This window comes from Scyliorhinus torazame, chromosome 2, assembly GCF_047496885.1.
Source record: "Scyliorhinus torazame isolate Kashiwa2021f chromosome 2, sScyTor2.1, whole genome shotgun sequence".
Taxonomy (NCBI): Eukaryota; Metazoa; Chordata; class Chondrichthyes; order Carcharhiniformes; family Scyliorhinidae; genus Scyliorhinus; species Scyliorhinus torazame.
In genome coordinates, this window is record NC_092708.1 from 66,523,273 (window position 1) to 66,536,333 (window position 13,061).

General features: G+C 47.4%; 1 protein-coding gene across 1 annotated transcript in view; it reads left to right on the top strand.

Annotated features, from left to right (window-relative positions):
• LOC140406662 (histamine N-methyltransferase-like) overlaps positions 1-13,061 on the top strand; it is a 78,923-nt gene that overhangs the window by 29,793 nt on the left and 36,069 nt on the right. Inside the window, exon 4 of the mRNA XM_072494667.1 lies at positions 3,977-4,084. Within this exon, the coding sequence (XP_072350768.1) occupies positions 3,977-4,084 (108 nt within the window). The remainder of the gene's footprint in view (positions 1-3,976; positions 4,085-13,061) is intronic.

Sequence of the window (13,061 nt, forward strand, 5' to 3'; positions counted from 1 at the left end):
GGGGAATAAAGCGGTGGTGCAAACACGGGTACGGCTCAAGCTATTTTCTGGATTACGCAACTCCCGAAAGTTTCACGCAACAAAATCTCTCGACGTTACCTTATATCCCTTTGTTCGTATGCTTGCAAATTACACACATCTGAATTTTGGTAGTTTGATCGATACTGGTTTCGCTTGTGGTTTCTTTTACTTTGCCAATTTGGATTTCTAATGTGGGTTCTCTCGGAGTGACACGGTCACTTCTGGGTCGAGTCCCGTCAGATGTCGCCAATAACTGTTGCCTTTCTTTACCTACTGTAAATATGGCAGTCAGTGAGGTTGCCCTCCTTCCTTTGGATATCAATATTCTAATGCTCAGAGTCGGCAGGTATCAAATGATACCACTGATGTGTTAGGTACTCTGGATCTGTGGGGACTGCGTTTACCTTAGCAGTAACATAGACAGGCTACCAACACTTGTAATAGTACAACTCTATTTTATTTAACTAAGAGCTGTTAAACATACTTGCACTGTGGGTCGACACTATGTTAGATTGACTGAAGACCTATGCCTAACCTGACCAGCCTATACTGCTAGCACATGGTGGATGTTTGTGCTACTGACTGCGGGCTCTGTCTGTCTCAGAGGCTGCATCCCGAATGAGCGGGAAAACTAGTGCCCTCTGTCTTTATAGTGACCGTGCCCTAACTGGTGATTGGCTGCTGTGTTGTGTGTGTTGATTGATCTTGCAGTGTGTCAGTCAGTGTGTGTCTCTGCACCATCATGTGCTGATGTGTGTATTATGACAACCACCACAAGGTTCAACCGGCTATCGATCATAGAGCCAAACATCAGTTAGTCAGTTCAAGGTCAAGTGTACTTTATTTACACACACAATTAATCATGTAACAGAAACACAACTAGTTAAACTACACCTATCGACTAAGACAACCTGTGCTTAACTTCAGGCACCCGGCTTAGATCAGAGGAACAGTGGCCATTGTTCGAGTCTGGGTCTATCGGGTCTGGAGAAGTAACTGCTGCTCAGCTGGGCTCATCCGTCTGGTAGCGAGCGTTGAACTTGAACTTGCTTCTGGTGGTGCTGCCATTGGAGATGGTCGGAGCCGGAGTGCACAAAGAGGGTGAACACATGGTGGACTCTCTTCTTATGCTTGGGGGTTTTCGCGCTCTTTTGGGCAGTCCTTCAGTTTGGACCCCACTAATTGGGTGATCCCTGATCACTATGTTCGATTCAAACCAATAAATGGGTGTGTGCCTTGATAGCTGGACATGTCGCAAGCGGTCATTGACCCTGTTGTTTACGCTTCCCTAATACAGGGTGTGGCGCTGAAATGTCTGGGACTGCACCAGTCACTCAAGTACCAGTCCTTTGTCTGGTGGAGATGGGCCATCAAATGCTAATCGGTCCATCAAATGCTAATCGGTTGGGTTTCGATACCGTCTGGATTCCTCACTCGCAAATATACATTTCAGGCTCTGAGCCTGCCTGAATCTCGCATTGTCCATTTTTCCCACTGTGCTTTGCGACCTTCTCTGTTCCTGGTTGTAAGTGGCCATCCCAGATGGCGACAATCTTACTGAAACTTACAGGATACTGCGTGGCCTGGATCGAGTGGACATGGAGAAAATGTTTCCACTTGTAGGAAAAACTAGAAGCAGAGGACGCAATCTCAGACGAAAAGGACGATCCTTTAAAACAGAGATAAGGAGGAATTTGTTCAGCCAGAGGGTGGTGAATTTGTGGAACTCTTTGCCGCAGAAGGCAGTGGAGGCCAAATCACCGAGTGTCTTTAAAACAGAGACAGATAGGTTATTGATTAATAAGGGGATCAGGGGTTATGGGGAGAAGGCAGGAGAATGGGGTGAGAAAAATATCAGCCATGATTGAATGATGGAGCAGACTCGATGGGCTGAGTGACCTAATTCTGCTCCTATGTCTTTAGTCGTATGGTCTTATGGTCCTCTGGCATCACAAGTGTTTTTCCAATAAAGTATTCATTATATACATTAATGTCTCTGCCATCTCTTTGTTAGTTATATTCAAATGAATGGATGCAATCTATTTGGACCAGGGGCCTTACTTATTTTGTGATTGAAAAATCCATTTCGGAAATCACCTTTCTAATTTAAAATCCACTAATCTTGTTACCATGTCTATCTGTTCTATCTTTACAGTGAACAAGGAAGGAAAATAATAATTTCATTTTTCTGCCATTCTCTATCAGTATTTGTGGTATTATTCCCTCTCACCCTTTGTGATGATGTTCCCACCAGTGCCTTTCCTTTCTTAAGGGTGTATCTGAAACATATTTTACAATTTGTTTTATGTTGCTTGATAATTTAATTTCATAATCCCTCTTTGCCTTATTAATCATTTTTTGACTTTTCTATTTTGCCATCTATTTAGCACCTGATTTTCATCACATTGACAAGCTTCTCTGTTATTATCTTAAAGTATCTTGTATTAAGGCCACTATTACCTAGATGATCTCCTTTTACTTTTCTCATCTACTTTGGTACAGGGACGGGGTCACACAGTGGTATTGTCGCTGGACCAGTAATCCAGAGATGGAGATAATGCTCTGGGGTCCCAGGTTCGAATCCCACCATGGCGGAGGGTGAAATTTTAACTCCATATAATTCTGGAATTAAAAGTCTAATGATGACAATGAAACCATTGTCGTAAAAACCCATATGGTTCATTAATGTCCTTTAGAGAAGGAAATCTGCCGTTGTTACCTGGCTTGGCCTACATGTGAATCCAGACCCACACAGAAATGCGGTTGATTCTTAACTATCCTCCACTGAAATGGCCTAGCAAGCCACTGAGTTCAAGGGCAATTCGGAATGGATAAGAAATGCTGGCCTAGCTGGCGATGCCCACATCCCGAGAATGAATGAAAAAACATTCTCCATTACTCGTTGCAGTGGCAAATTTACCCTTCTTGGGATTTTTACACATCAGGTTAGAAAGGATCCCTCTGCACATGGTATGGAATCCATTCCCTTATTGCTTCAACTATCTCCACTGTTCAATTAATATCAGAGTAATTTTAATCTCCTGTGATTATTATTCACCTCATGGGCGAGATTCTCCGACCCCCCGCCGGGTCGGAGAATCGCCGGGGGCTGGCGTGAATCCCGCCCCCGGCGGTTGCCGAATTCTCCGGCTCCGGATATTCGGCGGGGTGGGAATCGCGCCGCGCTGGTTGGCGCCCCTCCACACCCCCACGATTCTCCGGCCCGGATGGGCCGAAGTCCCGCCGCTAAAATGCCTGTCCCATCGGCGTAGATGAAACCAGTCCTGGGGGGGGCGTGGGGCGATCTGGCCCCGGGGGGTGCCCCCACGGTTGCCTGGCCCGCAATCGGGGCCCACCGATCCACGGGCGGGCCTGTGCCGTGGGGGCACTCTTTCCCTTCCGCATTCACCACGGTCTCCACCATGGCGGAGGCGGAAGAGACTCCCTCCACTGCGCATGCGCGGGAATGCCGTCAGCGGCCGCTAACGCTCCCGCACATGCGCCGCCCGGAGATGTCATTTCCGCGCCAGCTGGTGGGGCACCAAAGGCCTTTTCCGCCAGCTGGCGGGGCGGAAATTCGTCTGGCGCGGGCCTAGCCCCTTAAGGTTGGGGCTCGGCCCCCCAAGATGCGGAGCATTCCGCACCTTTGGGGCGGCGCGATGCCCGACTGATTTGCGCCGTTTTGGGCGCCAGTCGGCGGACATCGCGCCGATACCGGAGAATTTTGCCCCATATGTATGATCTTAAATGAAAACGTAAAATAGACTCAATAAAATTCATTTAGTGTGATATGTTTTTGCACTGTTTCAGATCATTGGAATTTATTTAGAATTGATCTGAACTTTTGAAATTTAAAACAAATGAATCCTATCAGATTCAATGCAGCTGATGTACTTCTATTGAAAATGTGCTGGAATGAATTCATGGACAGAAATATTGTGTTATTTCCATTCAGGTGAAGTGGACATTGAAATTCTTGACAAAATTCAATCCAAACATCCTGGCCTTTCTATTCACAATGAAGTGGTGGAGCCAAATCCACACCAACTCACCAAATTCAAAGGTATTGATTAAGCTTAAATTTTTTAATGCACTATGTGTTTTCATGTGAAATCAACAGTTTTGTTTCAGCCATTAACACATCTTTTATCTGTTTCCTGTTGTGACCATGGGGTGGAATTCTCTGTTTCGGAGACTCAGTGGGATGATGGGCAGGTCCAGCGGTGCCTTTCCCGCCGACCAGAATGATGGGATCCGGCGCCACATTCTGTTCTCTCATTAATTATGCACAGACGTGTTCCCCTTGGAATCTCCCGGTGGGATGACAGCTGATTAGTCCACCTACCCTCAGCTTATGGGTTTAAAGGTCCTGACGCCATATTTAAATGCCAGTCCAGCACAAAGAACAAAGAAAGAACAAAGAAATGTACAGCACAGGAACAGGCCCTTCAGCCCTCCAAGCCCGTGCCGACCATGCTGCCTGACTAAACTACAATCTTCTACACTTCCTGGGTCCGTATCCCTCTATCCCCATCCTATTCATGTATTTGTCAAGATGCCCCTTAAATGTCACTATTGTCCCTGCTTCCACCACCTCCTCCGGTAGCGAGTTCCAGGCACCCACTACCCTCTGCGTAAAAAACTTGCCTCGTACATCTACTCTAAACCTTGCCTCTCTCACTGTAAACCTATGCCCCCTAGTAATTGACCCCTCTACTCTGGGGAAAAGCCTCTGACTATCCACTCTGTCTATGCCCCTCATAATTTTGTATACCTCTATCAGGTCTCCCCTCAACACTCATATCACTCTCTCCAGCTCACCTGTCTTCACCAGTCCATGCAGGATGTCCAGGGAGAAAAGGCTCGCAGCTTCAAAAAGAAGGATGTTCCTTGATTCAACCACCTTTGCCCAAGGCCATAACCTCTGAAGCTCCCATGCTCCACCTGAACTTTGACCAACTTTGAAACAGGTCCTGGCAGCATAGGACAGTTAGTGGGGGGTGAAGGAGTGCTGAACTGAGACAGTGCCACAGCATTGTCTATGGGTCAAGCAGCAGAGTGCTGTACATGAAGACCACCTCCGCAAGGGGATGGAGGGCAGGAACCAGTCTGCCCAGGCAGAGTGGTGAATGGTACAGCAGGAGCAGTGCAGCACTATGGCAGAAAGGTTTTGTTGCACTCACCTCAAAGTCTCTTGCAAATTGTTTTTTTTTTAATTTAGAGTGCCCAATTATTTTTATCCAATTAAGGGGCAATTTAGCGTGGTCAATCTACCTTTGGGTGTGGGGTTGAGACTCACGCAGACTCCACATAGACAGTGTCCCGGGGCCGGGATCGAGCCATTGTCCTCGACGCCATGTGCCCACCACTGTGCCACCACGTAGCCCACAAATTGAGGACTGCCTTGTGCATGCCACTCTTGAGCAATCGGGTTTGACAATGACGTGATTTCACGTTGGCTTGATGTAAGATCAGAAGTCCTGACAGTACACTGGTGGGCAGTGTTTTATCGGGTATTCATGAGATCCAAATGATGTTTGTGCCACCTGTCAGTGTGATGACTGACCTGCCATTATTGTGCCATTGGTACAATTGCAATGTAATTTCATACCATCGGTTTTCCGACTTTTTGGCTCTTGCCAGGTTATTTGCACCACCTGCCACCAATCCCATCAGCCAGTTGGCAGAATACCACCCCATGTGTAGCTGAAATATAAGCAATGTTTTGACTGATCATAGAACCAGTAGTTTGTTGTCACCAATGTGAAATGACTTAACCCTTTTTGGCAAAAAGAAGTTAATTGTTTATGAATTATTATCATCTACAATTATGTTCATGATCATTATGTTAATATTGTTTTAAATGGAGTTTTACCCTGCACTCACTGGGCTGAAACCATGTATAATCAATTGTAACAAGACATTAAAAAAACACATGGTGGGAGCACAATGTTATTTGTGAGGAGCGTTAAAACTTTGAATTGCAAATTAAGGATCAAAATCAATTCCCTGTTTCTGAGTTGGTTAGAAGTACAGACAGCAGTGTCTTCTGGCAGGAAAGACGGAATTTTGCAAAGGAAAGTCAGGAACAACCAGCTTCCAACAATTTCTTGGACGCTCAGGTAGTCCTCCCCACGCATCCGCTTCATAACCTTTTTTCACAGAACAACTTATGATGTTCTGGAATTTATTGTCTGATAGGACATTTGAAGCAAATTGAATAGAAACTTTCAAAATGGAATTGGCTAAACACTTGAAAAGAGAAATAAAATTGCAGGGCTATGGAAAAAGAGCAGGATGTGGGAATGTGGGTTTGCATTGCCCATGTAATTTGTTGTTTGTGGTATCAAAACAATCATAGAATCGTAGAATCCACAGTGCAGAAGGAGGTCTTTCGGCCCATTGAGTCTGCACCGGGCCTTAGAAAGAGCACCCTACTTAAGCCCACACCTCCACCCTTTCCCCATAACCCAGTAACACCACCTAACCTTTTTGGACACTAAGGGCAATTTAGCATGGCCAATCCACCTAACCTGCATGTCTTTGGACGTTTCCTGTGGAAGGAAACCGGAGCACCCGGAGGAAACCCATGCTGACATGGGGAGAATATGCAGACTCCGCACAGACAGTGACCCAAGCCGAGAATCAAACCTGGGACCCTGGAGCTGTGAAGCAACAGTGCTAACCACCTTGCCAGCATGCCGCCCATTCAATGTGGGAGTTCAGGGACGCGGCCGACGGTCCTGACTCCTTCATGTGCGGGAAGTGTGTCCAGCTGCAGCTCCTGTTAGACCTAATGATGGCTTTGGAGCTGCGGATGGACTCACTTTGGAGAATCCGCGATGCTGAGGTCGTGGATAGCACGTTCAGTGAGTTGGTCACACCGCAGATTAGGATTGGTGTGGGAGACAGGGAATGGGGGACCAAAAGGCAGAGAAAGAGCAGGAAGGCAGTGCAGGTGTCCCCTGCAGTCATCTCCCTCCAAAACAGGTATACCGTTTTGGATACTGTTGGGGGAGATGACTCGTCAGGGGAAGGCAGTAGTAGCCAGGCTCATGGCACCGTGGCTGGCTCTGCTGCACAGAAGGGTGGGAAAAAGACTGGCAGAGCTATAGTCATAGGGGATTCAATCGTAAGGGGAGTAGACAGGCATTTCTGTGGTCGAAAATGAGACTCTCAAATGGTATGTTGCCTCCCGGGTGCATGGGTCAGGGATGTCTCAGATTGGCTGCAGGACATACTGAAGGGGGGGGGGGGTGAACAGCCAGTTGTCGTGGTGCATATAGGCACCAACGATACAGGTAAAAATGGGATGAGGTCCTACGATCAGAATTTAGGGAGCTAGGAGATAAGTTAAAAAGTAGGACCTCAAAGGTAGTAATCTCAGGATTGCTACCAGTGCCACGAGACAGTCAGAGTAGAAATTCAAGAATAGTCAGAATGAATACATGGCTTGAGAGATAGTGCATGAGGGAGGGGTTCAGATTTTTGGGACATTGGAACCTGTTCTGGGGGCGGTGGGACCATTACAAATCGGATGGTTTACACCTGGGCAGGACTGGAACCAATTTCCTAGGGGGTGCTTTTGCTAACACTGTTGGGGAGGTTTTAAACTAATGTGGCAGGGGGATGGGAACAAGATTAGGAAGTTAGAGGTCAGTAAAGAGGCAGCAACTAAAGCTAGTAAGGTACTAGACAATAAACTCAATGTGACTGAGGGGAAGAGTAGACAGGGAAGAGATGATAAACGCAAAGAGACAGGTGGTCTGAGGTGCATTTGTTTGAATGCGATACGCGTAGCAGGTAAGGCAGATGAATTTAGGGCTTGGATTAGTACCTGGGAATATGATGTTATTGGTATCACTGAGACTTGGTTGAGGGAAGGGCAAGACTGGCAACTAAATATCCCAGGCTATAGATGCTTCAGGAGGGATAAAGAGGGAGGTAAAAGGGGTGGAGGAGTTGCATTACTGGCCAGAGATGATATCACAGCTGTGATTAAGGAGGGCACGATGGAGGATTCGAGCACTGAGGCAATATGGGTAGAGCTAAGAAATAGGAAGGGTGCAGTAATATTGTTGGGACTTTACTACAGGCCTCCCAAAAGCGAGCGTGAAGTAGAGGTACAAATATGTAGACAGATTATAGAAAAATGTAGGAGCAATAGGGTGGTCGTGGTGGGAGATTTTAACTTCCCCAACATTGAATGGGACTCATGTAGTGTTGGAGGCGTATATGGAGCAGAATTTGTAAGGAGCATCCAGGAGAGTTTTTTTTAGAGCAGTATGTAATTAGTCCAACTCGGGAAGGAGCCATACTGGACCTGGTATTGGGGAATGATCCCGGCCAGGTGGTTGATGTTTCAGTCGGTGATTACTTTGGGAATAGCGCTCACAATTCCGTGAGTTTTAGAAAACTCATGGACAAAGACGAGAGTGGTCCTAAAGGAAGAGTGCTAAATTGGAGAAAGGCCAAGTCTAACAAAATTCAGCAGGAGCTAGGGAATGTGGATTGGGAGCAGTTGTTTAAGGGTAAATCCACATTTGAAATGTGGGAGCCTTTAAAGGAAAGGTCGATTAGAGTGCAGGACAGACATGTCCCTGTGAAAATGAGGTATAGAAATGGCAAGATTAGGGAACCATGGATGACGGGTGGAATTGTGAGACTAGCTAAGATGAAAAAGGAAGCTTACATAAGATCTACGCGACTTAAAATTGATGAAGCTTTGGAGGAATATCCGGAAGTAGGACAAATCTCAAACGCGCAATAAAGAGGGCTAATAGGGGTCATGAAATATCTTTGGCTAACAGGGTTAAGGAAAATCCTAAAGCCTTTTTTTCGTATATAAGGAGCAAGAGGGTAACTAGAGAAAGGATTGGCCCACTCAAAGACAAAAGAGGGAATTTATGCGTGGAGTCAGAGGAAATGGGTGAGATTCTTAATGAGTACTTTGCATCGGTATTCACCAAGGAGAGAGACATGACGGATTCTGAGGCTAGGGCTGGATGTTTAAATACTCTAGGTCAAGTCAACATAAGGAAGGGGGGAAGTTTTGGGTATTCTAAAAGGCATTAAGGTGGACAAGTCCCCAGGCCCGGATGGGATCTATCCTAGGTTCCTGAGGGAAGCGAGGGACGAAATAGTTGAGGCCTGAACAAAGATCTTTGCGGCATCCTTGACCACGGGTGAGGTCCTGGAGGACTGGAGAATTGCTATTGTTGTCCCTTTGTTTAAGAAGGGTAGCAGGGATAATCCAGGGAATTATAGACCTGTGAGTTTGACGTCAATGGTAGGCAAACTATTGAAGAAGATACTGAGGGATAGGATCTATTCACATATGGAAGAAAATAGACTTATCAGTGATAGGCAGCATGGTTTTGTGCAGGGAAAGTCATGTCTTACAAACCTAATAGAATTCTTTGAGGAAGTGACAAAGTTAATTGATGAGGGAAGGGCTGTAGATGTCATATACATGGACTTCAGTAAGACGTTTGACAAATTTTCCAATGGCAGGTTGATAGAAAAAGTGAAGTTGTATGGGGTTCAGGGTGTACTAGCTAGATGGATAAAGAACTGGCTGGGCAACAGGAGACAGAGAGTAGTGGTGGAATGGAGTGTCTCAAAATGGAGAAAAGTGACTAGTGGTGTTCCACAGGGATCCGTGCTCGGACCACTGTTGTTTATGATATACATAAATGATCTGGACGAAGGTATAGGTGGTCTGATTAGCAAGTTTGCAGATGATACTAAGATTGGTGGAGTTGCAGATAGCGAGTAGGACTGTCAGAGAATACAGCAAAGTATAGATAGATTGGAGAGTTGGGAGAGAAATGGCAGATGGAGTTCAATCCAGGCAAATGCGAGGTGATGCATTTTGGAAGATCTAATTCAAGAATGGACTCTCCGGTCAATGGAAGAGTCCTGGGAAAAATTGATGCACAGAGAGATCTGGGAGTTCAGATCCATTGTACCCTGAAGGTGGCAACGCAGGTCGATAGAGTGGTCAAGAAGGCATACAACATGCTTGCCTTCTTCGGACGGGGTATTGAGTACAAGAGTCGGCAGGTCATGTCACAGTTGTATAGGACTTTGGTTAGGCCACATTTGGAATGCTGTGTGCAGTTCTCGTCGCCACATTACCAGAAGGGTGTGGATGCTTTAGAGAGGGTGCAGAGGAGGTTCACCAGGATGTTGCCTGGTATGGAGGGTGCTAGCTATGAAGAAAGGTTGAGTAGATTAGGATTGTTTTCGTTGGAAAGACGGAGGTTGAGGGGGGACCTGATTGAGGTCTACAAAATTATGAGAGGTATGGACAGGGTGGATAGCAACAAGCTTTTTCCAAGAGTGGGGGTGTCAATTACAAGGGGTCACGATTTCAAGGTGAGAGGGGGAAAGTTTAAGGGAGATGTGCGTGGAAAGTATTTTACGCAGAGGGTGGTGGGTGCCTGGAATGCTTTGCCAGCGGAGGTGGTAGAGGCAGCACGATAGCATGATTTAAGGTGCATCTAGACAGATATATGAATGGATGGGGAACAGAGGGAAGTAGATCCTTGGAAAATAGGCGACAGGTTTAGATAAAGGATCTGGTTCGGCGCAGGCTGGGAGGGCCGAAGTGCCTGTTCCTGTGCTAGAACATAGAACATAGAACGTACAGTGCAGAAGGAGGCCGTTCAGCCCATCGAGTCTGCACCGACCCACTTAAGCCCTCACTTCCACCCTATCCCTGTAACCCAATAACCCCTCCTGCTGTAATTTTCTTTGTTCTTTTGTTCTATTTAACAATGAATTAATGCAGTGTTCAGTACTACTGAATAAGTCATTTTTGTGAAGTACGCCCAAGGTTGGTTAGGAGTCTAAAAGAATGAGAAGGTCAATTTTTAAACACTGTTTGCAATTAAAGGGCACTTTAGTGTGGTTAATTCACCTACTCTGCATATCTTTTCGGTTGTGGGGGTGAGATCCACTCGGACATAGGGAGATGGACAAGTCATTTAAAGGGGGCTTAAATGTCCAATACATATTTTATAATCATGTTTTATATTATCGAGGATTAAAGAGCTCAAGTAAACCATAGAACCACAATCAACATCCTGGGAGTTACCATTGATCAGAAACTGAACTGAACTAGCGACATTAATACTGTGTCTACCAGGCCAGGTCAAAGGCTAGGCACTCTATGGCGAGTAAGTCACCTCCTGACCCCCCCCAAAGACGGTTCACTATCTACAGGGCACAAGTCAAGAATGCAATGGAATACTCTCCTCTTCCTGGATGAGTGCAGCTCCAACAACACTCAAGAAGCTCGACACCATCCAGGCCAAAGCAGCCCATTGATGGCTCCTCCTTCCAGAAAAATCCAAACCCTCCACCATTATTGAACAATGGAATCCATGTATACCATCTACAAGATGCACTGCAGTAACTTATCAAGGTTCCTTAGATAGCACATTCCCAACCCATGACCACTACCATATAGAAGGACAAGAGCAGCAGATTCTTGGAAACCACACCACCAGGCGGTTCCCCTCCAAACCACTCACCACATTGACTTGGAAATATATTACCTTCCTTTGCTGTCGCTGGGACAAAATCCTGGAACTCCTCCCCCCCCCCCCCCGTAAGCTAACCGGCCCTGGGGGCCAGCAACATGGGTTCAATTCCCATACTGGCTGGGGTTATCCATGAAGTCCCGGCTTCTCAACCTTGCCCCACACCTGACGTGTGGTGATCCTCAGGTTAAATCACCACCAGTCAGTTCTCTCCCTCAAACGGGACAGCAGCCTATGGTCATCTGGGACTTTGGCGACTTTACCTGACCTTCCCTTACCCTACCTTATCTTTAACATCGATGCACAATGATGACAGTGTGTACCATCTACAAGGTACATTGCAGAAATTCGCCAAAACTCCTTTGACAACACGTTCCAAATCTGTGCCTTTTCCACTGAGAAAAACAAGGGCATCATGTGAGTGGGAACATTATAATGGACCCGCCGCAGGATCCTAGGCACCACCGTTCGGTGTCTGTGGGGGGAGGTGGACGAGGCCATCAGCGCTGTGAGACCGGTTGTCAGGACAGACGAGCACTGCCTAAAAAAGCTGCACAACCTCCTCAGGGCAACCAGGGTGAGTACCCAGCACTGTGCCCCTGGTACCAACCCCCCTACCCCCCACACATGTGACCCTGTACCCTCCCTCCCCCACAGGTGGACAGTCCAACCCCCGCCCTGACCTACATTGCTGCACTCACCCATGCCAGCCATTGGCCGGGTGCCCTGTGCACCTATGTCATCAAGGACCCTTCATAGCTGGGCTGCATGCGTCGGACCGCTTCACACTGTTGATGTTTGTGTGCCACCCCCAGGATAAGAATGCCCATAACCTCAGGGAGCGGGAGAAAACCGGAGGGAGTGCACCTGAATTGCACCCCCTCACTGTGCACGAGCAGATGGCACTGAATGTCGCTGGCGGACCCAAGGACCGGGAAGTTGCCCATGCCCAGATCGGAGGTGCTCCTGCGAGACCCCCTGCCTGACCGTGTCCCCTCATCCCACCTCCTCACCCGACCCCCCTCACCCCACCCACTCCCTCACCCCACCTCCTCACCCCAACCCCTCACACATCCCCTCACCCATACCCTCAACCCCGTCTGCCTGTCTAACCATACATGCTGTCTTGTGTCTTACAGGACCAGCCTAGATGGTCCCGGCCCATCTGGTGCCCCCCGCCACCAGCCAGTGCCAGGGCCGGTGGCCCCCAGTGATACAAGTACCAATGGGGAGGGCAGTGTGGTGAATGTATAATTACTGATAATTCACCAGTGCACTGTGTTATGTTATTAACCCTGTGGGCTCTACCTATGGGCCATTGTGTGGCTTCACCCACAGGGGATATGTTGGGGCATGTACGGGCTCCGCCCATGGCTCCACCCCATTTACAGGAAGTATAAGAGCTGCTGGCCTGCGGGGCCGCCTTCAGTGTTGTACCGGTCGCAGGCAGGCTCAGTTCTAAGCTGATTAAAACCACGGTTTACTTCTCCA